General features: G+C 37.2%; 1 protein-coding gene across 9 annotated transcripts; it reads right to left on the minus strand.

The window, feature by feature from the left end:
• Window positions 1–1423: 1423 nt before the first annotated feature.
• Window positions 1424–18780, minus strand: DBF4 (DBF4-CDC7 kinase regulatory subunit). Of its 9 annotated transcripts, none has more exons than XM_061346088.1 (13): window positions 18228–18377; window positions 15702–15877; window positions 13608–13802; window positions 12509–12559; window positions 11894–11963; window positions 11669–11745; window positions 10262–10292; window positions 9950–9995; window positions 8078–8209; window positions 5454–5568; window positions 4999–5120; window positions 2872–3839; window positions 1424–1981 (listed from the first exon to the last, which is right to left on the minus strand). In XM_061346088.1, the coding sequence occupies exons 1-13, from the start codon at window positions 18271–18273 to the stop codon at window positions 1977–1979; spliced, it is 2034 nt and encodes a 677-aa protein (XP_061202072.1). In that variant the 5' UTR covers window positions 18274–18377; the 3' UTR covers window positions 1424–1976. The 9 variants fall into 9 exon arrangements, with proteins under 9 accessions (XP_061202072.1, XP_061202069.1, XP_061202068.1 ...); XM_061346085.1 differs by lacking the exon at window positions 1424–1981 and adding an exon at window positions 18763–18780 and having other exon boundaries at window positions 2624–3839; window positions 18228–18320; XM_061346084.1 differs by lacking the exon at window positions 1424–1981 and adding an exon at window positions 18447–18471 and having other exon boundaries at window positions 2624–3839; window positions 18228–18320.
• Between the last annotated feature and the right edge of the window lie 225 nt (window positions 18781–19005).

Genomic DNA, 19005 nt, shown 5'->3' on the forward strand with positions numbered 1-19005 from the left:
TTTCCTAACAGTCAAGATTTTGTGCCTCATTAAAATTTCGAATCCCATGCTGTGCATAAGTGTACACTGCAGAGTACAGGAATACAGCTTCAAGTTCCACTAACCACCACACAAAGAAAGCAACAGTCAGCATATTAACAACTAGTTTTGAACAGAATATAAAAATTACTTACACCAGCTTCTCAAATTCACTGAAAGCAAGACAATAAAAAAAGTGAAGCGCATTAGAAGAAACTGATGTACCTAGAGTTCAAACTGTAATATGGAATTATCACAAAGATGTACTTACAAATAAACCACACTTCTAATGCTAATCCTTTATTCTACTAACTACAGAGGCAGCTGTGGTGGTGGTTGCCTGAAATGTTTGACATTACTAGGAATCCTGGCCACGTATCTTGAAAATACTGATTCTCTTGTCTAGGAGAAAGTCAGAGACACAGACAACTGTCCCAATAACTAGCCTTCCACATTTCACTACTTTTTCATACAATAATTTGTTTTCCTTTTTCTGAAAACTGTGGGGATTTAAAAAAAAAAACACAAACAAACAAAAAACCAAAAACAACCAAGCTTGAAATATAATAAATGCAGAATAGATCTGTTTCAGAAATAATTAATAAGCTTACTATGGCTTGTGATGCTATCTGAATGTACTCCTTGCAAAGGGGACTCAGCATGCACTGATGTGACTTCTCAGTTATCTGTAAACAAAATCTGCATCATGACTAAAAGTGTTTTTCTTTGCAGTTGCAGTGACCCCCCATCTTCTTCTGCATTACGAGTCTTCGTATTTTAATGACAAACCTGACTTTTTTTCTCCCTTAAAATTCTAAATACAGATTCCAGTGTGTTTAAATCTTTTCAGTGCCTGTTGAGCTAACATAATATTGCATCAATTATATACAAAACACACATGTCATTTATCTGATAAGTAGATTTACTATCATCAACTATTTCTCTCCTTAACATTCAATTACTGGAATAATCTTCATGTATATGAATAACCATATGCATTCCACCACACCAACTAAGAGAATGTGTCTCAGGGACAGGAGGAGGGGGGAGCATCCACAAGAGATGCCTACCAACAGATGTGTGTTAGGGGAAAATGCAAATTCTTCTTCGACTTTACTTTAGAACCGAACCAAAAGACTAAAAACCCCACAACCAAACAAAAACATTCTCATGAAAGTGGTCAAACACTTGTTCCTAAAATAGGCTGAAAAGACTGAATTCATCACATCTTGAGCAATCCTTCTATCGTTAAAGCAATATTCAACATGAAGAGCAAAGTAATTGATTTAAATGTCTTAAAAGCTCCATTCCTAAAGCACTATATATTGGTAAACTACAGGCCAAAAAAAAAAAATAATACACATACATCTTTGAGATAAACCCCTTTAAAAAAGGTTGATCAACCAAGAGGTAACCATTAAAATAGAGAGACCAAAAAGCAATCCTTACCAGACTATACAGGCAATTATATGAACAGCAGAGTCAGGAATGTCACCTTTAAGCTTCCAACTCATATGCTCTTTAAAGGAAAGTAATTGTTATTTTCCTCACCCATTCCTGCACACCAAGAAACATTACCTACCCCCTCTTAGACACTATCCTATAAAGGACAGACTACAGTATGCAGTGACTGAAACTGCTTTGTAAGAACACCGACAGAGTAAGCTTGAGAATAATAAATGGGCAAGAGATAAGAATACAAACAAGTAATTTCAGAAGAAAAATTAGAGTGCTTTCTGCTGGTTTAGATATTTTACACGACCTTAAGGCACTTAACATTTATTAATAAAGCACTACAATTACCTTTTGTAATTCCATACTCATGCCCTACACTGATTTACAGGTACAGAAATTCTGATAGAGATCATCTCTGGTAAAGGTTTGAAGTCTTAAAAAGTCTTTCCAATTCTCACTTGTGTCTTTCACTCTGCCTCCAGGTAAGCTAGGCAGGCAACTGGCTACTCTGAAAGAAAAATCAAACAAATAACTTGAATCAATCAGAAACTGACTGGCTGGTTTTTTGGGGGGTAATTGTTTCTACTGCTGTTTTTGTGTTGGGGTTTTTTAAAAGCAAAACCAAAGCATACACCTATTGCTTTCCTATTGGCTGAAATACTGAATACAAGTTTTAGTCTAAAAAAAAAAAATATGTCATAATAGCAAAACAATGTAATACACACTTTCTTTATGCTATTTCTTTATGATTACATAGGTTCGTGAGACAATTTCAGCAAAGGAAATACTAGGAAAGCAAGTAACCTTTTTTTTTTTTGGCATTCTCTAATAAAGCAGCAGCAGCAGCAGGAAGGGAAGCAACCAAATGTCCACAAAACATCAGCAGTTGGCAAGTAATGTACTGCCTTATTTACAATGGAACTTCCAGTTACTTATAATGTGGTTATTTAGGATGTACCATAATCAATGACTTTACAAAATAATTCTATCCAAATGTACCTACCCCATCTCATGCTTATTAGTTTTGCCTTGCAACTAATTTAACTCCAAATCTGGAGTCAGGGCCTTTTACTAGCTGTGATAAACCTGTACCTTTTAAAGGGAAAAAACAAACAACCAAAAAAAACAACCAACTAAAAAAACCCACTTTAATTTTTCACATTTACATATACAAAAGATTTTGCATTAAAAAACTTGAAAACCAAACCATCTGTACATATAATATAGCAATTAACATCTCCATGAATAAAATCTTCAATTTGCAAGTTTGTTTAAAATTATTATATTAAATAAAGCAGCATTAAAATCCAACAAATGGGGATGAGGATGAAGAGGAAAATAATGACAACACAAAGTTTGTATTCTGCCCTTCCCATATATCTTTCATGCTAGTTGTACCTTTGCTCTCTGTGTAACCTGAAAAACCTCCAAATTCTGAGTTTCTTTCACTTGTCTGAAATAACTCCAGCAGGGCTTGCACTGGGGAGCTGCAAGAGCTTCTCTTCTGTTCAGGAACAGACAGTCCATTTGTATACTTTACACATAACTCCAGGTTTTGTTTCTGGGTTTCTTTTTTATTTCTTCCCAAGTATAGTTTCACTTTTCTGTGCAGTTTTCCAGATGGTGAACTGGGTGTAGTGCTGGCAGCCAATTCATTAAGTTCTTTGTTTATAGCAGTATCAGATACCTCAGCCTCCAGAACTACATTGTGCTGCATCTGTTGATGATTATCACAGAAATCATGATGTTTCTTGACATACGTAGGATTGGCATCTGCTTTTTTCAAAAACTTTGCTGGTAGAACTACTGCATTATTTAATTTTCTTTTTAGCTGCAATGGTTTTTTCTCCTTTTCACTAAATTCTGTAACTTCAGCATGAGAACATAAAGTACACATGCCTTCCTGAAAACACTGTAAATTCTTTTTATTTACTTCTAGTTGCAGTATTTCCTTATTGGATGACTCATAAGCTTGAGACAAGGTCTCTGTGTATGCCTTGTCATCTTTCCGAGGGGGTGATTGTCTGAAATATGATGACACAACAGTCTGTCTTAAGTTTGCAGCACAGGAGCAATCAGTTTTAGTATTTTCATCATTATTTCTGAACTTAATTTGCAGTTCCGAAGGTTGTGCCAGATGACAATAAAGAACTGAACAAACAGACCCAGAAAGAGGGGTAGGTATTGGTACAGAATTTGGTTGTATTTCCACAGGCTGGCGATCCGGTCTGAGTGCCCCCATTGTTGTATCCTTCCACGAGTAGCTTTTCAAGGAAATGCGTTGCTTTTTCAGTCGTTCTTTCAGCTCATCTGGTCTAGATATCTTCCCAGTAGTAGGAGAAAAACAGCCTGTACTGCATTTTGTCCTACAATGAAATTGTTTAGAATTAACACACACCTGGAGAAAACATGGGAAACAACTCTATAGGCAACTGATTCTAGAAAAGCAACGAAACTGGCAAAGCAATTTTTGTTTTACTTTTAAAAGATAAGATCTATTTAGAGTAGCAACACGCTATTTCTTTAAGAACAGAGTGCCTTACTTTTCTTATTGATTTCTACAACTCATTAAATTGTTTTAAAAATACATGAAGTAAGTAGCCTGGTATTTCAGTACATCTCAATTTATAGCGGTATCAAGAACAGAAAACATTAATGTATATAATGCAATCTCTATAAATACAAATATTCTATGATATATACACACAAAAGTTAGCATAATTATACACTATTTTCTTGGCACAGCATTTCAAAACTAACCTGAGTATTTTCAGGTTATAAAAGGAATAAAGGCTTGCCTTCACCAGGATATCAGCTGTTTGACTCTATTCGCATTTCATTTGATTTCACTAAAAATATTCGTATTCCTTCTTTTTCATTTTAAAAAGCAAAAAATTATTCCTAATCTCTCAACTTATTTGCAAAAAAACAGAGCAATCCTTAACTGAGGTACGGTTACTTGGAACTAAGACAATGCTGCCTACAGTCCAAGACGTGAAACAAGTCTGTTTAGCCCATTTAAGCTTTTGAGCTACAAAGAGGAAAGGAAAATCTGCTTTACGTTTCCCGCACAGGCAGGACAGAAGCTAAGAGACAAAGTATAGACAGCAAGATCTAGACCAGGAAAAGTTTTCCACTGGTAAGGAGAGCGGACTAAATGAGGAGGGTATCATTCGCTGTTCTCAGGCTACTAAGAATGTCAATGTTTTTAGAGCAAGATGTTCAGATATTGCTGTCCTTCTGTCAGCAATGTTTCAGTACAGGATCTTGCTTTTCTAAAGCTGAAGGATAGGTAGGACAACTTCTGGCAAATATTTTCAGTCTAATTTTCTTATGATATCATCTGCACTTTTTTTTTATTTTCCTCTCTAATTTCTGCTATATGCCAGGTACAACTGCATTGCAAATTTCAGCAGCTTCTTTCAGACTGAAAACATGAATTTATTCTGCACCAGATCCAGATTTCAGAACTAAGTATCTTTATGTTCAAGTCTCAACTCACAGAGCTTAGAAAATGTAACTTACCTTTTTATTTTTTCATCATCTTTGTATTCTACAAACTTGTAAACAAATTTTGAGATTATATCATCAACAACTTGATACTGTGTGCTTTGCGCAAAATTCCGGTGCTGTTCACTTTCAAGGTGCTGGAATTAAAGGAAAAACATGAAACTAATCTACTACTACAGTCATGAATATACAAGTCAGCAGTATGATATGAAGCAGTACGTAAATATCATTTATTGCCAGTGTCTCTGAGACATGAGCTACTAGTGTCTTCAGTTACCATATACAGAAGCAGCTATCAAGACTTTAAACCTACATGGGGGAAAAAAAATACCCACTTGCTGCTTTTTAGCAGATACAGTCAGAAAATCTCCTAAGATAAAAAAATATATTAAATTAGCAAGTAGAAACCACTGCTGATATCCCACTTGACAGATGACACTATCCAAGCATATACTTGACAATTCACATACTGTTTGCAGATCTTCATATTTCTTCCCACAGCATTCACAATATCCTCTCCTTTTTTTGTCCTTCTGAGGGAGCTGAACAGGAGTTCCACAGTCCTTGTCACTATTTACTTTGGTTCTGTTAACAGAAATGTTTATTAATGTAAGTCTCAAATATGGAGCTGAGCTCTATACTTGCCTCTCCCAGCATGCTTGTTCTTAATCACTTAGATAATAAAAAAAAATATTTCTGCTCAAACTATTTAAATTGTTACCCAAAGCCTAGGGAAAAAAAATAAGGAAGAAATTGTGCATTAATTAAAAAAAAAAGAAATTACTCCAAAACGACTGGCAGACCCAGTGGAACTGTATGTAAGCATAAAACATCCAGGTTAGTACAGATATACTACTGACTCAGAATAAACACTGCAAAATTGCTGAACAAAAAAAATCCCTTGACAAGACACATGACATGCTGAAGCCTCTGTGCATAGCTGATAAAAGGAGGGTTGATAAAACAAAAACTAGGGGGAAAAAGAGAAAAAGTCTTCTAACATCTCAAGCACTGTCAGTTTTTTTGATGCCAAGAAAACACGCAGCAAAACCACCTGGTCTAACAGATGACCTCTCATTCTTTGGCAAAAGTAAAAAAACAGTCACATTTGTTGGTTTATACATAGGTTTTGAATACTCTGACCAAATGCCATTTTGTCCTGTTTTTCTAGGTACAGGCTAAGTGGAAACAGGAGGAAATAAACCTCAAGTTCTTCCTGGAGATTAAAACACCAAGAGATTTCAATAGCTGCTCCATGATTTTCAGAGTCCTCATCTGCAGAGAACTAGCTTCAATTTTTTGCTTCAATTCACCCTTTGCTTCAATTCACCATTAAACTGCCTAAGGATGATGTGCAACCATCAACCTCTATTTCCCTTTTACTTTAGAGAAATAGTGCCATCTCCCTGTCTAGTCAAAAATGATTCTGACAGACTTTACCAAATATCTGCATAGATGTAAGCTCAGGTCTTTACATCAGAACACCTGTCCTGAAAAATCTCTGCACTTAAAAAGCAAACAAGTATAATGAGGGTACACTGTTTTCACATTTCAAGTGAATTGAAAAGGTACTGGTAACGCCTGCCCCAGCATTTGTTGGGTTCCATAGGACAGGCAGCACCTAACTGCGCAGTTGTTAATATTAACAATTAACCTTTTCACCTCCCCTCTTTAGCACTGTAAAAATCAGAGAACCAGGAGAGCACAATACAAGCAACTGAATTTATCACCTGAAAATTGAATAATGGCTGCAGGTCTTGCCAAATGCAGAAGCAAATGGGACTGACAATTTCGCTTCAAAAAGCTTTTTCTCCCAGATAAAAAAAAGTGAGCACATCCCTTTTTCTCTCCCAAAATTGACATTCCTCACATTTACCTGCTGAGTATGAAATAATCTCCCACCTAAATCTCTTTGGCATGTGCCAACCCAAAAGATTAAATAGGAACATTCACTGAAACATAATTCCTGATTTTTTTAATATATCATATTCCATATAAATGCAAATAGTATTTTTTAATGCTTTAAAAAGAACAGGCCTTTCTAACCTCCTCTGAAGAGATAATATCAGAAATTGCCTCACAATTGCAAAAGTTACTGCTGTTACAGTTGCTCGGCTTTTTCATACTGCTATATTTACTGCAATTAAAAATAAAATTCAGCATGGCAATGCCACCTGAAAACCTGCAGCACTATAATAATGGTGAAGACTGGACAGAACTCAAGAGTGGAGAAGCTATTTTATAAAGAAAAGTATCATACCTAAATAAGCCTTTAGACCCCAAGGACAGAAAAGCAGTGGAAGTTACTAGATACAAAAAGTTTCACATTTAGCAAAGCTACCTTTTACCTAAATATCTTCAGTCTCTTATGTGAGTCAGTTTTAGAAACCAATGAAAGAATCATTAATACTTCCTATATGCTAGGTATAACAGATTAAAAACAATAGTATGATTCACCAAAACCCAGGTAATTAAGATTCCCAAGTAGTTTCTAAATTGATTTACCATAGTTCTAACTGCATCCTGAGTGCTCTAACTGATCCTGAATGCCAAAATTTATCATATAAACACTCGCTGTAAGACCAACTCCTCTGAAGAACCAAAGCAGTATTTGCAGTCTAACTTGTACAAATCAGACTTTATCAACAGTGATTTGCACTATGTCTGAATATCACCGTTTTAAAGATTTCTAGCTGTCTACTTTGGTATTATGCTGACAAATATTAAAAGTAGTCTTAAGAAATACACTTCCTGTAAAATACTTACTGGATGGCATCCAAGATGAGGACAAAGAAGAAACCAGTGTCAGAAAAGAAAAAACAGTATCTTATGCTGACCCACAGTGACAGAAGGCCATATTTTTGGGTGTATGCATCTGTATGCCCAAAAAAAGGGCTAAAGACAGGATAAAGAGGGTACAGAAAGATAGACACCAACAGTTACAGTGCAGCAAATATGTCAGCTGAGACATGGCTATTAGTACTAAATATCACACAAAATTAGAAGCACAGCAATTTTAGAAAACTATTATGTTACCATTATTTTAGACAACCATCCTCTCCACTACCCACACTCCAACAAGTTTTCAACAAACCTTTGCTTAGACTGCATTTGTTTTTGACCAGAAGGATGCTTCTTATCCACTTCAAATGGACTATATGGTTTCGGAACACAGTAATTCAGAACTGGAAAAATGGGTAACTGCAGATAAAATGGCCGGTAGAGGCTGTATTCAACAAAAAAAATACATTAAAACCCTCAAAATGGAAAAAGGAGCTTACAACACAAAAATACAATTACGTCAAAATCATGAAAAAGTGTCTCACTTTTATATATATCATACATAGAATGCTAAGCAGATAAATATCCTAGAATAAGTCATTTCTTCCTTCCTAAAAACCTGATACTTTCTTAAAATAGATTTGCTTGGAGTTTCAACAGCTGTCTTACACTTTCCCTGGTGTATGGCTTTCATGCCTATTTATCATTGAGAGGTGGGTAACCAGTAAAACTGAGCAATTTGGACACTGGTGTATCTGTGTTCCTGAGAAGTAGCTACAGCAGTTCCTAACATCAAATGCATTCTTTTTTCCCAATTTTACCATTTTCTTCTTTTTTGAAAGTTTTAAACAATTCACCATTCAACATATAAAACAAGACCTTTTCATTTTCCAGAAAGGCTTTTTTCCTGTATATCACTGTACTTGAGAGATAACACAACTATCAACCATACCAGCAAACTGAATATATCAAGAACGTTTAAAATAGAGCGTGTCAGAAGTTCACATACTGAATCATTTGACTGAAATACTGATGCCAGAGTTCAGTCTGATTTTTTTTCTCCCATATTACTATTATAAGCTGCCCAAGCAGAAAAAGAGCAACTCTGGAAAACGTTACAGGGACAGCTAAGCATCTTGTGAGCACTTACTAACATTGCATAAACATCTAAAAATTAAAAAACATTGCTTACATTATATAACATCCAAAAGCATTTCCTGTGTTCAGTTCAGAAGTCAAATACATACATATTTATAAACAAATTTCTTCAACTATATATGTCCAATTATCCCCACTATCCTAATGTCCCTCTTCTATCAGAATAGCTCACAGCACAAGACCAGACTTAGATCTTTTTAATTCAGGAAAGTGTCAAAGAAATGAGCTCAAAGGATTTTGAGCTTATAAATGTCAGCATAAAGTAGAATTTAGTTAAGAATATAAAGACGCAAAATACGCTGTCCAGACCATACTTTTTATAATCCATTGTTCTCTCAACTTCTGGCAAACTGGCATTTCCTCACAGAACCAGGTCTGATCAATTCCAGGACCAGAAAGATGTGAAAATTTTAAAGGCTGAAAGTATCAGATTTCATGCTACTGTGGGTACTGAAATCAGATTAATAGGGAGGCTTTTTGCTTTCAAAAAATGATTGAACAGGAAATTAAACCTAATTTCAGAGGATGATTTTAATTAACAATTTCACTTTCCTTACATCTAAACAGTCTTTGGAGAAGAAAAATGTTACTGAGTTGGGAGTAAAGGACTGGAATTTAGTATAGAAAATTTTACTGGCCTTTTCGGCAACAGGATTTGGATCTAAGAAAAGATGTCAAGGTTCAAAGTTTCCAGTTTTCCTTCTCATTCATTAAGGCCCTTGGCAGAAAGTAACCCTAAGAAAGCATGGTCTGGAGCTATACCTTAACTTTCCCTTACATTACTTACTGCAGATACTCCCTACCATACTAATACTTGCTCAATCTCATTCAGTGGCTCAACACAGATAGCTACCCAGAGCACGTAAAGACAAAAATGTTGTATCTTATTCTAAGAGAACAGCATGCCTAGCATCTAAAGCTAGGAAGAAATTAAAATCTGAAGGCCACTTCCTGAAGGCATACTAAATGTTTCTCAATTACTCAAGTTTGAGAACCACATCACTTAACGCATGAAGAGAACACTTACCGACTTCTATCTTCCACCTTCACAAATGGATCTTTCAGTCTACCTGCTCAAGGTGGGAAAAAAAAAATTGAAATACTTTTCTTCATTCAGCAACTTATTCCAGTAGATGAATGAACAAGCAGATGTCATTTCAGAAATCAGTATGTACATGTTTTGACAAACTCTTGATTTCCATTAAGTTTTTGTATCTGCTTTTCTTGGCCAAACAAACTAAAATACAGCAGCGTGCTTGACAAGATTATGAACTGTAGTCCATTTTTAAACATTCAGAAAATAAGCAAAACATACAGCTCTACAAATATTAATACTTACTTCTTGGCTTTTGAGCAGTAACTTGTTTTCCCTATAGGAAAAAAGAGAAAATGTATAAAATCCCCATTAACATTATTCTGCATTTTCTTAAATAATTAGCTGTAGGTACTTTTAAGTTATGAGGCTCTCCCTGTGCTAATCATGACTTCATACACAGTCACGCATATGATTTGCAGGAAACTAAAATTCATTACTACTTCAGAAATATGGTGACATGTTTCCCAAATAAGTATTTCTACACCACAAAAAGAGAACTGAATAAGTTCTCCTTGAGATGTTTCAATTTATTTTTCTTAAAACCAAATCCAACCAAAAAATCCCAAATACCCTGCCATGGTTTAAAGTTGATTCTTAAATACAGGTAATATTCACAAGAGTTTGTAAATGATAATTAACGACAAACTAAAATTCCAGATAACATTCTTCAATTAAGGCAATTCTTCTCATTTGAATGGATTTACATAGGTTTTTCTTGACAATGAGGATTAAACTTAAAGAGTCTTTTGTTTTCAGAAAAAGAGTAAAGTACCAGGTGTTGGCTGTAATTGATTCCGGTAAAGGTACAAACACCTATTTTATATTACTTGCAAAAAGCTCCACCTTGCTATCCAGGAACACCAGGACACTAATGATTTAGCAAGGATTTGATGTAGCCTCAATAAGTAGCTGCTATTGCATTCCAAAACAATGTAACATATACAAGATGGTCTGTATACGTTACCATTTAATTTACTTATCGCAGAGCCCCACCTGGACTAGATAATTATACAACTTCACATCTTTAATTTAAATTATAGGGATACTGCAGACAGAGAACACAAGCAGCTGAAACAGTTTCAATGTCTCAAACACTAAAATTTGGAGAAACAGATTTTTCACATGCCAACTGCGTATTATCAGCAGAATAGCCCAAAGACATTTTATTTGAGTTCTTTACAAGACTAGAAAGAAGAGATGCAGGTTTGAGCAACTGACTGAAAAGACTCCCTACAGACAGGGTTCTTCAGGTAATGCAGTATTTCAAAATGGCCCATCAAAAGGAAGGTTTCCAATCACTGTGTCATCGGGAAAATTATACAAGGCAACTTAACTACAGTTTACATCGTTTCAGGCAGTTCAGTACTTCTGATTCCAAGATATCCTTTGCAAGAGCAAAGATCCATATATGATTTAATCAATGCTACTATTATATTTATTTTTGAATAATGTTGAAATTAATAGCTAATAATTTATGGTTTTCAAATACGTTTTTAAAATCAGTTCATGAAACATACCAGTCTGAAAAACTGAAAATGAGTAAGACTTCATTAAAATAGAACCTGCAAGCTTCATAGTAGGTAGTATTTAGGACACCTGCATTCTCAGTGAAACAAATGGCATTTTCACAAATGGCAAAGAACCACTTACCACATCTTTTGAAGAACTGCCTGCTCTTTTGATGAGGTAGAGCTCCTTTTTCTTCTGTTCAATGTAATTTTTAACATCTGGAAAAAAGAGGGACAATTATACTCAGCTGAGTTTATTTTTGTATATCTCAAGTAATTTATCTTTTTTAGTATTTTGAATTCAACAAAAAAATAATTAAATGAATGTTACAAGTTCATGGTAGGCTTCATCAAACAAAATATCTACCATCAATATGAAGTATCTTCACTCCCCAGCTCAATGCATTGGATAGTATACTTCCAGAAGGGATTAAATCCTGCAAACAATAAATTATATTAATAAAGCAACATACAGTAGATAATATAAAATAATTACAATTATATTAAATCATGTGATATGAAGGCTGTGATCTACGTGCCAATGGTTTGCTTCTTGCCAAAAGGCTGTCTGGTCTCCTCAACTGACCTTTCCATCTCCATGACACAGCCCTTCACCATCAAAAAAATTAAATTTAACCTTTCATGAAGCCAAAATTGTTCTCTATTGTCACATTTCACAGCAAGATTTGAAGACAGTGCATATATATATATTTACTCTAACTTCACAAGCACCTCTCAAATGCTAGCTGTATCAGTACGCCCGATATATTGTAATATTGGAAATAAGACTACATAAACTTTCAATTCTTCAGGACATACCCAGAAAGAATGACCTGACAGTTTTACTTAAGACAATCTCTCAACTTCTGCCAGTGTTCCATGAGGGACTTCTTAAGATCAAGACCATTCTTTCTACTGCTTGGTTTCTACAAGAGCAAACCCAAACTTTCTCAAGCATGAATTCATTGATCACTTGGCTTACCTGCTCCTTGATTGCTTTTTCAACTAAGGATTTTCCTCTGCTCATACGTACCTATATTAAAACAGCAACATGTTTGTAGTAAGTTAGTATCCATTCAAACCCCCCCCAAAAAAAAACCAACAAAAGGTCAGATAATTTACATTGTTGCTAACAAAGAAGTATTTTAAGTACGATAGTCTCCTTTTGTTCACTGTACTGCTATTTTTCATTAATTGACACCTTGCCCACAAAGTTACAGTGGACAGTCTGGGGAAAGGGTATGTGTGAACCAGCAAGTACTTGTTTTCAGCCAAAGCAAGTCATTACATGGCTGGTGCTAGATGGTGGGAAGAAGCAGCCAGTGGCACACATCAAATGATAGAAGTTCCATCAGCTGGACTCGTGCCAAATGAAGCTAACAGTCATGAATAAAATCATAGCCTACATCTTATCCCATCTTTTCTATCACCACTGCATCTGCTTTTGTACTGTATGCTGTTTATCCGTAACAAGCATGCCTTTATCCGGGTTATTTGCAAAATGAGCCAATCTCACCTAGGCAATCGAAAGACCAACCCAAAGACTGTTTCTAAATAAATACCATGTATATATAGCACAGATAATTGTTTCCAATTGCATTTTTGAAAGGACACAAGATTTGCCCCTGTGAGAAAATTCTCATAAACCTGCACAAATTCAGATACTAATTACTGCAATTAACACAATCCTCTAAGAGCTCAGAAAAACTTAATATTCATAACATTTGATTTTAATTATTTCCTTGCACTACTATCAGAGTGCTTCTGTACATACAAGCATTAACATCACAGCAGCCAGATTTTAACAGGCTGTGTTGCTAAAGAGACAGGAACCACTGGAAACTTTGCTTAGTTAGTCAAGTTTAACAAGTTCACCTGAACTAGTTTAAAAGTACATTTGACCTGTTCAGAAACAAACAAATCAACCCAAACAAGCAAAGCATCAAACAACCTTACGCACCCATGGAATTGTGCTCATTAAAAAAAAAAAAAACAAACAAAAACAAACCACAAGAGAAAGACTGTAAGAGCATATCCTATGGGTTGTACCTGATTTGCAGTAATAATACTAAGAAACTTACTGTATCAACTATCTTAAATGAACTTCCATCATGTCGATCTTTTCGGTTGCTAGGATGAGGTGAACTATTTCCTCCATTACCTGCAGATTCTGGGCTAGGAACAGGAGAAATCTGACCAAGACTTGGTGCAAATTTTGCCTCCTTTTTATTAGACACCAGATAGCTGATATCTTTACTAAGAAAACTCTCCACTCTCTAAATATAAAGACAGAAAGCAAGTAATTATTTCAGGACAGTAAATCAATAACTCTTACATTGCATACTTTAAAAAAAAGTGACAAAACTTCTATAATAATTAAAAAACACTGAATGATAATTACAATTTGGCTATACTAGCATCTTATTAGTCACAAACTTTAATTTCAGTTTATTTTTAAGTATATATCAAAAGACCTTTGTTTTGACTATTATCATTCTTTGAACTATCTAGCTGAATACTTTACAAATAGAAGTCAAACACTGTACAGAGAAATAAGGGAATTCAAGAAACCAGTTTCTATAATTTTATGTAACCAAAATGACACAGAAGTGTTCAGCTAAACTTGAAGGCATGTGTATGCAAATGTAATTTACAGTTTGCAGGAAGCTATAAACGTATCAATTTTAGAACCAACAGAAAAATCAAAATATCAGGATAGTTACCATGTTTTACACCTACAATATTTATGGGATCCTAGAATGGTTTGGGTTGGAAAGGACCTTAATATGACCTAGTTCCAACCACCCTGCAACAGGCAGGGATACCTTCCACTACACCAGGTTGCCCAAAGCCTCATGCAACCTGGCCCTGAACACTGCCAGAGATTTGCAACACTTCTCAAAATGAGAAGACTTAAGTAGATTAATAGTATTTTCATGCTCAGTAAGACAAAAAATGTGATTGTCCTATGCTTATTCTCTTCCGTTTTTCTTCTTCATTCGCTACCAACTGCTATGTGACGATCACATAGACAGCAAGTTTGAAACTGTGCCTTCCAATTCTGCTCTATGTACCTTTAAAAGAACTGGGACATACAGAGCATGCACTTTTGAGTGCACTCCCCACAAGTAACAACAAAACACATGTAGTTGATCTTGAAGGTGCTGGACACTTCGTATTTAGGCATATACTCCTTGAAATAAAACAGAAAAACTTCCTTTTCAGTCTTCGATTTGCAATTTTACCTTTCACATATGAATTCCTAAAACTGTTTCAGACAAAGACAAAAGATAAGACTTACTCATTTAATGCTGAATGTAAAAAGATCCATTGAACCTGAAACCATGTCATTGCTTCTACTTGCCTCTACTAGAACTTCCAAGTATTCTGGATTTACAAGTGTCAATTTCATAGAACTAATAAGCACTGCCTTGAGGTCTTTCAAGTATTGCCGAAGCAGTGTTCAGAATACCTAGCAATTTAAGCAGATCTCTTTTGCTTCTGTGGTTCAAGAGTGTTTAACATTTTAACTGCCAAGACTCCTTCACACTAATTCAAAACATTTAAAGTGGACTAAGCAATTGCATTGCTTCTGTGTTACCATGATATCCTGTACTTGCCTTTATCAAAGTGTTTCTTCTGTATGCAAGAGTTAAGGAAAAAAAAAAAAGGGATGTTTATAAAATCTATTATTTAAATAAGAGTATTTAAAAATACTCATTGACACACTCCATGCAGAAAGTACTTACTGATGTTACTGGCTTTTAGTACTGACTTTAGGTATGCAAAACACTTCCTCTGGTCTTTCATGTTCAGGTGAACAATTGTAATTGTAAACATGTCAATACAGTCATAAGCAGCAAGGGGGGGAGGGTAATGATTTCCAACAATGAAATTTATTATATCTGGCCCAAATTTTAAGCAAATAAATAATTAACTGGAAAACCTAAACAACAACAAAAAAAAACAAACAAACCCAACCCCCCCCAAAAAAGCCAAAGCACAAAATACTTTGTTGATATGCTAATCGTTCATATTAAACATTAAGACAAACATACAATAAAATCCTGTCACAAATAAAATACAAACATCAAAATGCATACACAAAGATCATGGAAAAGGCATATTACACACGTAGATTTTCTTCTAGTTTTATACAGAGCTCATTAACTTACCCCTCCTAGCTCTTTGAGGTCCTTTCCTATTTTTTCAGAGATCACATTTGATGGAATATCGAGGTAAAACACCTTCCCAGTGAGTGGCTTATACTTCAGTTTCTCTGGCTTCCCTGTATCTTTAACATTCCTCAGAGAAGATTTTATCTTCTCACTTTTTGCTTGCATTCCATCTGCTGTAAAAAGAAAAGGGATTTTAAGCAACTATGTTTATTTCTCATCCACCCACCCAAAGAGAAAATTCTAAATTAAGGAAACGGGCAAAACAAGCTTCCATGCAATATAAGGCTTTTAAAAAATAGCTACATGTTGAATATGTCAAAACCAAGATGTTAATAATAGTAATACTGCACACAGCCCTTAAAAGTTTAAGTTTTGTCTTAAAATTCTATCCTAAAATGGACTTTTTATTTCAGTTGCTATACAATTACATCAATTTTCTCACCCAGTTTGGTATTTGCTACCTCTGTACCACTGTATATACACTGCTTTCAGCCACTGAGTCACAAGAACACCATTTTAGAACAGAATCTGTCTCTCATTCATCTGAAACAAAAAGGATTCCTATAAATCCATTATAACTAAACACAGCCAAAATTAACTGAAAAAAAAAACAAACCAAAAAACCACCTGCTATTTATCTGAACTTTCAGCACCCACATGAGATGCAGGAAAACTAACCTTAAAGCTCAAAACCATTCTAGTTATCACCACTCTTTCTGTCCCAATGAATTTTACCCTGTAACTAAACAAACCACATACAGCAATTGAACTGTGCTGGTACACAACAACAACTTTCCTAATGCTGAGAGCTGTCTACACAGGCCTGTTATACTAGACATTTTAAAAAGCAAATAATCAGTCTGCCTGAAAAATGAGCCTTATTTCTTGAGATAAATCTTGGAGTGTGGTATTGTTCTACAAGAACATCAGTTCAATACTGAGTAGCAATATAAAGACAAAAAAAAAAAAAGAAACAGAAAATAAAATGGGTAATTTTGTTACACCACTTCATAAATGTAGGAATCAGCCACATCTTAAATACAGCCTGAAAAGAGTAAGGATGGTCAAAGGCATGAAGAATGACCTTGCGGATTAAGACTTTGTCAGCCTGCAAAAGTAAATTATTTAGGGGGAAAACAATAGAGAGATCCAAAATCAAGAACACAGGGAGAATGGCTAAACCTATTCCAGAAGAAGAGCTATGGGGCACCAAACAAAACTAGGAGTTAGGAACAAAATGAAAACCAGGAACTGATTCTCTGTGCAACAGGGAAACCCTGTGCAGCTTGCTGCCGAAGAACGCTGTCGATGCTAAGATGCAATTTCAAGGAAAGACTTCACAAGTACAAGCAAAAAGAGTAATTTGCGAGGTCCTAAACGCACAGAAGTAACATGCAACTCATGAAGTCCCTGTAGCTAAACATAGCTGGAAAGTAAAATAACATTATTGGGTGAAAATAATTATACCTTCTCTGTTCTTACATACTTCCACAGGAATCCAATTACAATGGCAAAGACAGAATCATCCAACTTGCACATTCTTAGTTTTACATTGTCTTCTCATCCTCACTGACTGACAGACTACTTCTCTTCTAAGAAGCTAGAAACAGAGGGCAGCTACAGGAAGTGAGCAGGCCTCTTCTGGAGACAAAAAGCCAACATGCAAAACAGTTCCTCTGTTATGTATTCTCTCCCTCCCCGAAATGATCTTAAATGGAAGAGTGAGCAGAACCACCACTCATGCTGCAGGGTTCTGTAAGTTATGAGTACAGTAAGAGCAGTCTTTGTAGAATCCAGGAGACCAAAAGAATTAGAGAAATAGGAAAATGGGGAGGCTTAGGATAGTGCAATCAATTCCAAATGTGAACAGAAAAGATGGAAAATAAGCAGGTATGCAAGTGAAATTCCAGAGATGACCAGGGATCAAACACGGCGTTATACAAAGCACAAAAATGTGTTGGCCAAAGCAGCTCAAAACATTAACACATTAAATACTAAAACTAATATTGGAACATACATATTAAACTTATGTATAATTAGAAGTTTGGAGTAAGTCTGCAGTACTGCAGTAAAGTGGCTCTCTTGTAAAGCAAATGAATTTTAATGCCATGGGCCTAGTGTGTCTTTCATGCGTGCTCCTCATCCCAGCAAAGACCTGCCCAGGTGGAGCTGTCTCCATGGCTGTGGCCTAGCGAATTCCAACATAGTTACTAGTTTTCCTGTGCTTCAAGTATCTTGTGAAACAGAGCAACTGGGCTAGCTACCTTTCCATGTCCACACTTCATTTCCGCGAAGCATGCGAAGTCTGTTTTAGCTGTACACCACTTACAAAGGCCCGCCTGTTTGCCTGCTAGGCCGGCAGCAGCAAGAGGCCCAAACGCAGCAACAGGCTCACGTTAACGTCTCACAAGCCACAGTCAGGAAGGAGGCACCAGCACGAGGCCTGGCTCAGAGCGACCTCGCTGCCTGTGGGAAAGGCCCGAACTCCACCACCCCGGGCCGCCCCAGCCACCCTCCGCTTACAGGGCCGCGCTCCTTTGTCAGCAGCTTCCACAGCGCTGGGTTTCATCTTCCTGCGGAGTCACATCCTCCTCGCCGCTCCACCCGCCACCACACCTGTGGGGTTAAGCAGAGCCGCTAAGCTCCCCGGCACTAAGAGCCTCTTCCCTCCCGCCCGCCCTTCCCGCAACTTTCGGTCCCCTCCGCGGCAGCCGCTATGGAGGCCGCGGGTCTCCGCCTCACCAGCCCTTGCCGCCGCCGCCAGCCCTGGCACGCCGCGCAGGGCCCCGCTCCTCCTCCCACAGCGAGCAGCGGTGCAGCCCCGCAGAGCGCCCAGCGCCCCGCAGCGAACCGCGCGCTCCACCAACGGTCGCCCTGGCGCGCGCGTCACGCGGTTCGAGGCGGTGGGAGGAGCGCGGCGGCGTGGGGTGAGGGGCGGTGAGGCTGCGGCCGGGACCCTCCTGCGAAGGGAAGGGAAGGGGGGGGGCGAGGGCGGGAGAGGAGCCCCAGGAGTGGCCGGGGCGGAGGTCAGCGGCCGTTACCACAGCGCTTTTCTCACCCTGCTTCAGGGACCGATCGGGCCGGTGCGAGCCCTCAGCGGAAATCCCGGTGAAGTCTTTCCTCCCGGTCGCGGCAAGGTCTGTGTATGAAGGGGAGTATTGCCCAGGAGAAACTGCCGGCTCAGCGGCTTCCCACCGTGCTGGCAGGCCGAAGAATTAAACGGTCTCAGCACTTCCCACGGCTCTGGCTGCCGCTCCTAGCAGCTCTACCCGGTTAAAGGACAGGTCGGATGGCCGAGGCG

This window comes from Neopsephotus bourkii, unplaced genomic scaffold, assembly GCF_033783945.1.
Source record: "Neopsephotus bourkii isolate Nb327-2 ecotype Australia unplaced genomic scaffold, CSIRO-AGI_Nbou_v1 NB_257, whole genome shotgun sequence".
NCBI classification, from domain to species: domain Eukaryota; kingdom Metazoa; phylum Chordata; class Aves; order Psittaciformes; family Psittacidae; genus Neopsephotus; species Neopsephotus bourkii.